Raw genomic sequence first — 7,500 nt, 5'->3', positions numbered from 1 at the left:
GAGAGTGTAGGGAGTTTCGGGGTTTCAGAGGGAGACTGATGGAGTTTAAATGGAATCAGACACAAAAACTTTTCACTGATCAGCAATAACATTAAATCCAGCTGCTTAATACATTGAAGTTCCTCTTCGTGCCTCCAAAACATCTCAGAACTTCAGCAGCAGATCCTTTAGGTCCTGTAGGGTGTGAGGTGGGACCTTGATGGATCAGACTTGTTTATCCAGAACATCCCACAAATGTTGACTTGGATTCTGGAGGTCGAGTCGACATCATGAATGCTTTGTGATGTTCCACAAAGTGTTCCTGAACAGTGAGTTGCAGTGTGGATGTGTGGAGAGATTTATCCTTCGGAAAGAAGACACTGATATGAGAGAACATTATGACCATGCCGGGGTGTAACTGCAGGAGATCTGTACCACGTTAGATGGTAGGTAACATCAGATTAAACTCCACATGAACACCAGGACCCAAACAGAACATCACCCAGAGCATCTCACTACCTCTGCTAGCTCATGTTCTCCCCATAGTGCATACTGGTACCATCTCCTCTCTTCGTAAGTCCTGCCCACACACCTGTCTGTCCATCATGGTGGAAATTTTGAGGAAGAGTCAGGAGCTGTACTGAAACCCTCTCGAAGGTAGAGAGAAGAACAGATGGATTTTATACAACTTCATTCACACTTCTGAAGGAATCTCCCAGGACTTTCCTCTTAACTTGTAGTGGTGATGTTTGTACACTAGAGGGTGATGGTGTGATGATGTTGCTACAGAATTCATGCGGTGTTTAGAACTGTGAATAAGCTGAGAGGGGAAAATGATGATAGAGTACAAACTAAATTCGTTCATGTTCAGACCGAACTGCAGTAGAACCGTCTTCACATCCTGCTTTTCTTCTCTTCTCTTCTCTTTCTGCAGGTCTTTACTGCAGCAGCTACAGAAGCTTCAGGCTCTGGTCAGTGGCAAAGTGCCTCGATCCTGCAAGATGGCTTCCACCCAGACCGGGACCTGCCTCATGGTACACTCATCCATCCATCCATCCATCCATCCATCCATCCATCTATCTATCTATCTATCTATCTATCTATCTATCTATCTATCTATCTGTCTGTCTGTCTGTCTGTCTGTCTGTCTGTCTGTCTGTCTGTCTGTCTGTCTGTCTGTCTATCTGTATGCAGGTGTCTGTCTGTCTGTCTGTCTTTCTGTATGCAGGCCTCTGTCTGTCTGTCTGTCTGTCTGTCTGTCTGTCTGTCTTTCTGTATGCAGGCCTCTGTCTGTCTGTCTGTCTGTCTGTCTTTCTGTCTGTCTTTCTGTATGCAGGCGTCTGTCTGTCTGGCTGTCTGTCTGTATGCAGGTCTATCTATCTGTCTGAAAGTGAATACAGTATAAATGTTAGAGGTAAACAGTGCTATGGTGTATGTAAGTTCTGTAAAGTTCTGATCTAGAGTCATGTTTATTCTATGGAGCTTTCAACACACACACACACACACACACACACACACACACACACACACACACGATGATGCTGAAGAGTGTAATTGGTTCTGCACACGTTGAGTGGAGGAAGAAAGTGTGTGTTTGTTAATAAGTGAGGAATTGTGACTCTAGATCAGCTGGTTGTGGCGGAGCGGCGCTCTCACCGTGTGTGTGGTTCCTCTTCTTGGCCAGGTGGTGGCGCTGTGTTTTGTGCTGGTTTTGGGCTCACTGGCTCCATGCCTACCTGAGCTGTCACTCTACTCTTCCTCCTCCTCCTCCTCCTCCTCCTCCTCCTCACCATCACACACGGTGAAGTCCGGCCCGCTTCCCACCACTCACCTCTACACCGCCAGCCAGGGTACGTGTTCCTCAGGCAGATAGATTACTGATCCACTGTACACACACACACACACACTCACACACACACTCACACACACACACACACTCACACACTCACACACACACACACACACACACACACACACACACACACATACATACATACACACACTCACACACACACACTCATATACACACTCATATACACACACACACACACACACACACACACACACACACACACACACACACACACACACACACACACACACACACAACACACACACACACACACACACACACACACACACACACACACACACACATACATACACACACACACACACACACACACACACACACACACATACATACACACACACACACACACACACACACACACACACACACACACACACACACACACACACACACACACACACGTTTGTCTGAACTCCATTATTCCAAAGCCTTCTCTATTTCGAGGAAGGCTGCTGTGTTGCCATAGTAACTGAAGATCAGTTTAGGCCTGAGTCAATGAATTGTAGTTCTTATTAAACACACACACACACACACACACACACACACACACTGCATTAATCAGCAATAATAATGCAACAGTGTGAAGATTATTACTTATAACATTAATATGATGATGACGATATTAAGATGAAGAAAACACACAAGTTACACACATCTTAGCTTATAATAACTGTGTGTGTGTGTGTGTGTGTGTGTGTGTAGTCCGCTCCCGCAGCCTGCTCTTCTATGAGGAGGGTTCCTCGCTGGAGAACAGCCACAGGAGCATGCTGAGTGTAAAGAGGGGGGAGGGGGAACCACACCAATACACAAAGGACCTACAAGAGACCCACAAAACGACACACACTCACATCAGCACCTACCTGAACCCAGCACAGGAACACAAGAACCACAGTGACCCCCCTCTCCTCCACCAAAAACAACACTACCACAACAGGTAGAACACATACATATGCACGCACACACACACACACACACACACACACACACACACACTTGAGTTGAGTTACAGTAAAGATCCACTCTGTAAAATATTCCTGCAGTAAAAGTTTCCCTTTAAACTGTCACTTTATTAAAAGTACAAAAGTTTTTGCCTTCAAATGTTCAAAAGTTTTTGCCTTCAAATGTTCAAAAGTTTCCAAAGTGCTGATTTATTATAAATCTAATGTTCCTGTGATCATTTTTATCACAAGATTCTTCACTTAATCACCTCAGTTTCTGTGTAAAGACTCGAATGTGACTCTCAGCACACTGATCTATTAATAGAATGAGATTAATGACTCAAAGACTGATTAATTTCTATTATAATGATCATGAACACAAAACCTTCTTTAATAAAACGTGTAAATGAGGTCACGTGTGTGGTGGTGAGTTCGAGTCTGGAGTTTCTTCATCATTTATTCCACTGTAAATGTTCTGCTTGATGTTGAACTGATGCTAAACTGTATGTTGGTGAGCAGTAGATACACCAATAGTGGTTCCAGCTCAAATGATGCCCCCTGTGTGACCCACACCATGACCCAACATCTCCCTCATTGATTAGTTTCAGCTTTGAGAAGCTTCTTTCTGCTTCAGCTTCCATAACTGGATGAGTACACAGCATTCCACAAATTTGAATACATTTCTGAGCTCTATTTCATGTATAAATATCACCCTAAATACATTTATTACATAATTAAATACACGCCATTGTGCACAACTGATGAAACTCTCAGAACCAAGACCCATAAAACTCCTTGGCTAATTGTAGCCATTAGATACATACAACATCTACATATAATATATGGCTTTTAAAAGAGTCTTCAAGCTGCACTGGAGATTCTCCTCACTGAACTCAGTTCAGGACCTTCTCAGTACGATCACAAAAACCTTCAACTTAATTAAAGGAAACCAAATCAATACTTGCTGTTTAACTACAATCCAGCTGGAAATGTTTTGTTACTACACACATTATGATAAACTACATACTACAGTAAAACCCTGTTGTACGAGCAAACGGAGATACGAGTGACCTCGCTCGCAGAATCGTATCCTGTTTCATGAGCACATTTCGAAGGCACGAGCAAACCCACGCTGCTGGTTCAGGTTTTCGGCAGAGGGTCGCATCAGTCACTTAGTTGATGACGTATCACTCGGTCGCTCTCGTTGTTCAGTGCAGCAAAAACGTAACTTTTTTAGTTTTATATTTTTATTTCACTAGAAATCTTGTAAAATGTTTTCCGGGAAAATCAGTGATGGTGCTGTGAAAACAAAAGCAAATAGAGTTACCATGGAAACCAAGAAGGTTACGAGCGTAGTGCGCGTCTCACATTCGCATTTAACCACTACCACGAGTCAGTGTTAAATTATGTTCACATTACGGTAGTTTGTGGTGTATTTGTTTGTTAAAATAGGCTACAAATACTTTTTAAGTGCAGAAATAAGCGATCGAATGAGAACGGATTAAATCACTTTTACATTCACTCTTATGGGAAAATCAGTTCGAACATACGAGCAAATGGACACACGAGCAATTTTCAAGAACGAAAGTCAAACTGGGTTACACTGTATTATTATTTTTTCTTGGACGCCCCGTGCAGCCCCCCGGCAAGAAACCCATGTCACCTACACCTAAATCATTCACTGCTATGTGCCAATCAAAATCCTTCCCTGAAAAAGACATTATTTGGATGGAAGAATTTGTTGCTCTAAAACCTGTATGATGTTCAGCATTAATGGAACCTTTCTAAATGTACAAGCTGCTGATTCCACAGGCACTAATGCACCACCATACCTTTAGAGATGCAGCTTTTTAAACTGAGTACTGATAACAAGACAGATGGTCCCTCTCCTCTTTAGTCTGAAGGATGTGGTGTCAATGGTTTTCAAAAAGAAATGTAGTTTTATCAGAACAGTTTTCCACTTTGCCTCAGTACAGAGAGGATGGTGGAGTTTCTGAATCATGTTCACGCGTGTCTTCTTCTTTGCATAATAGAGATTTAACCTGCATTTGTAAATGATATGTAAACTGTTCACAGACTCTGATTTCTGGAGGTGTTAATGATCCCATGCAGTGATTTCATTACAGATTCATGACTGTTTAAAATGCAGTGGCCCCTGAGGGCCCAAAGATCACAGACATCCAATAAGGATTTTCCCCTTCGTCCCTTGTGCACAGAGATTTCTCCAGATTCTTTAAAACGTTTGATGATATTATATTCTGTGATGAGATATTCAGCTCTTTTGGAATTTGAAGTTGAGGAACATTATTCTGAAATTGTTCCACAGTTTGAAGACACGTGTTGCAGAATCAGATTAACAAATTATTTTTTTTTCTATTGTAAATAAAATATATGGGTTTATAAGATTTACGAATTTTACATTTTACACACTGTCCCAACTTTTCTGGAATTGGGGTTTGGATAAAATTTTGTAGTTTGAAGGATGATAAAGGAGCAGGAAGTGTTAATGTGAGTGAATCTCCTCCTGCTCCTCCACAACAATACAAATGAACATGAAACCACCAGGGAAGCCATAATGTGCTGTGATCGAGCTTCTCAACAACTCCCTAAAGCCCTGAGCTCCTAAAACCTCTGCTGTCTTTGAGATCAAATCTGTGTTCCTCATATATGAGTTAGAGTGATGAACTTGGCGCTTACATCATAGTTGTGGTCTTTTGATCATCTGTCGCAGTTTCAGAAGGAACTGAAATGTTGTTTTGAAATTGGATGTGTGGTGGAATCCTTTTAATCTCTGATGAATTTGTTCTTTCTTTTTTAGAGAGCATGATCCTGATGGAGGAGCTGAGTATTTCTAACCCCTCCAGGCGGAGCTGCCTCCATCACCAGGCCTCCGCTGACCCACGCACGACCTCCAGACCCTTCTCCCAGCCCAGTGGCGCTCCCTAGTGTTACCACTCTTTCACCTGATATAACCCATACGTCGTACACCACCAACACACACACACACACACACACACACAGCTTGAACACACTAATGCACAGAAAGAAACAACAACAAAAATAAATCTTCATCTTCACCTATCATTCCTATTCCTGTTTGTTCCGTTTCCTGAAAAAGCTCCAGCACACCAGTGTTGGTGTTCAGACTGACGCCTGGTGTTCAGAAGAGTTCCTCACAATGTTTTGGGCCATAAATGTTACACAAACATTGAGATGTTTCTCCAGCAGTGTTTCATTACAGGCGATCTTCAGATCTTCTAAAAGTCACCTACTGCTGAAACTTGGCTCTAATCAGTCTAGATGATGTGTTGAACAGCAGACGGAAGAACGTTGTAGAACGTTGTGTTGAACACTTCTGGCACAGAATTCCTCCTTTACCATCATTACCGTGTTTTTCTTGATTTTGTTATGAACCCCGTCAGAATCGTTGAGTTGGAGCTGGACTGCACTTGTTTTGCACTAGGAAAAGAATTGATTTAAGTGCCTTCAAGTTCTTTTTTTTTCATGTAGTCATATTTAAGATGTACTATTTTCCTACCCTCCAGTTTTCTCCTTTAGATCTTTTTTCAGCGTACTGAGAACGAATAAAGGTATTTTATTTTATTTTCTTTTTGTACTATTTTAAATGTTAAAATCCAGATGCCTTTGTACTGAATTTTAAAGTATCCATAATATATTGTAGTATCTCAGCATTCCAAAAAGAGCATGTTTATTTTATGCACAAAAAAAAAAGAAAAGTGAAAATGTTTTGGTTCTTTTTTTATATAATTGTTTTGGATGATGTAAGATTTACATGATCTTTTTTTGTCATAACTGTTAAACAGTTTTTGTGTTATCTTTATTCTGTATAAAGAAACAGAACATGTGTATATAGGGTGACTGAAACAGGGACAATCAGCAGTAATCCGTCATTATAGTTACAATTTTTTTTCTTTCTTGCAGAATTCTTTTATAGCGATTTATTCAGATCTTACACACATGTAGGCTGGTGTGTATTTACTGATAATGTGGGGAATCTGGATGTGATGGAAGTGAGGACATTCATTAACATTTCAAACCTACATCATGTTGTTCCTGATGGTGTAAATCTCATCATCCTTCATCCAGATCATCTGATCATTCTTGTAAAGGTCCTGTGTAACGTCAGGCGTGTACACTGCAATGCACAGCTCCACATCTTTGTATTTGATGTTCGAGATGATGAACCACACCAAGCTGCTGTGCAGGAAGTGATTTTTTTGTGTTACACCGTTTATTGTAGTGAAGAGTTCGGACTGTGTTTTAGCATTACATTTGTCTCGTCTAATTGTTGGTGAATATGAAATTGTGCAGCATCATTTAATAACTTTGGGTTTTTAAATAAATAAATTAGTCCATCAGGGTGAAAGCCGCAATCCACATCTCTGTAGAAGTTAGAAGGACTTTGTGCTGGATTTCTGTAACTCAAAGATTTGTGTCTGAAGCATGTGGAGGAAATTCTTTGAAGTCCTGGACCTCTGTATTGTTGGTATCACCTGTGTCCTCATCCTTATTGTTGCCTTTTGTACATATCTGACACTGATGCTCAATTCTATGTGTAAATATGGAGGATGTATTTTTTTATATTTCTGATGGTCTTCACTACGCGTCTGGGTGAGGGTCGTGGGGCCGATGCTGAACTCCGGCACTGTTTCATGTTCTTGCTGCATGTTTCTCTCTGTGCTTTAAACT

At 41.2% G+C, this 7,500-nt stretch overlaps 1 protein-coding gene across 2 annotated transcripts in view; it reads left to right on the top strand.

Moving 5' to 3' along the window:
• Positions 1–7,500, top strand: part of creb3l1 (cAMP responsive element binding protein 3-like 1) — a 43,717-nt gene that overhangs the window by 36,144 nt on the left and 73 nt on the right. Inside the window, exons 9-12 of one of the 2 annotated variants that reach the window (XM_046840163.1) lie at positions 914–1,013; positions 1,664–1,829; positions 2,555–2,786; positions 5,609–7,500. The exon at positions 5,609–7,500 is cut by the window's right edge and continues 73 nt beyond it. In XM_046840163.1, coding sequence (XP_046696119.1) covers positions 914–1,013; positions 1,664–1,829; positions 2,555–2,786; positions 5,609–5,645 — 535 coding nt within the window. In that variant the 3' untranslated portion in view covers positions 5,646–7,500. Of the gene's footprint in view, positions 1–913; positions 1,014–1,663; positions 1,830–2,554; positions 2,787–5,608 lie in introns of those variants that run through there. The other variant, XM_046840164.1, reaches the window with a different exon arrangement.

The sequence above is a fragment of the Silurus meridionalis genome, chromosome 26 (assembly GCF_014805685.1).
Source record: "Silurus meridionalis isolate SWU-2019-XX chromosome 26, ASM1480568v1, whole genome shotgun sequence".
NCBI lineage: Eukaryota > Metazoa > Chordata > Actinopteri > Siluriformes > Siluridae > Silurus > Silurus meridionalis.
The sequence above is the reverse complement of the archived record's forward strand: the minus strand, read 5'-3'. Positions and strand labels throughout refer to the sequence as shown.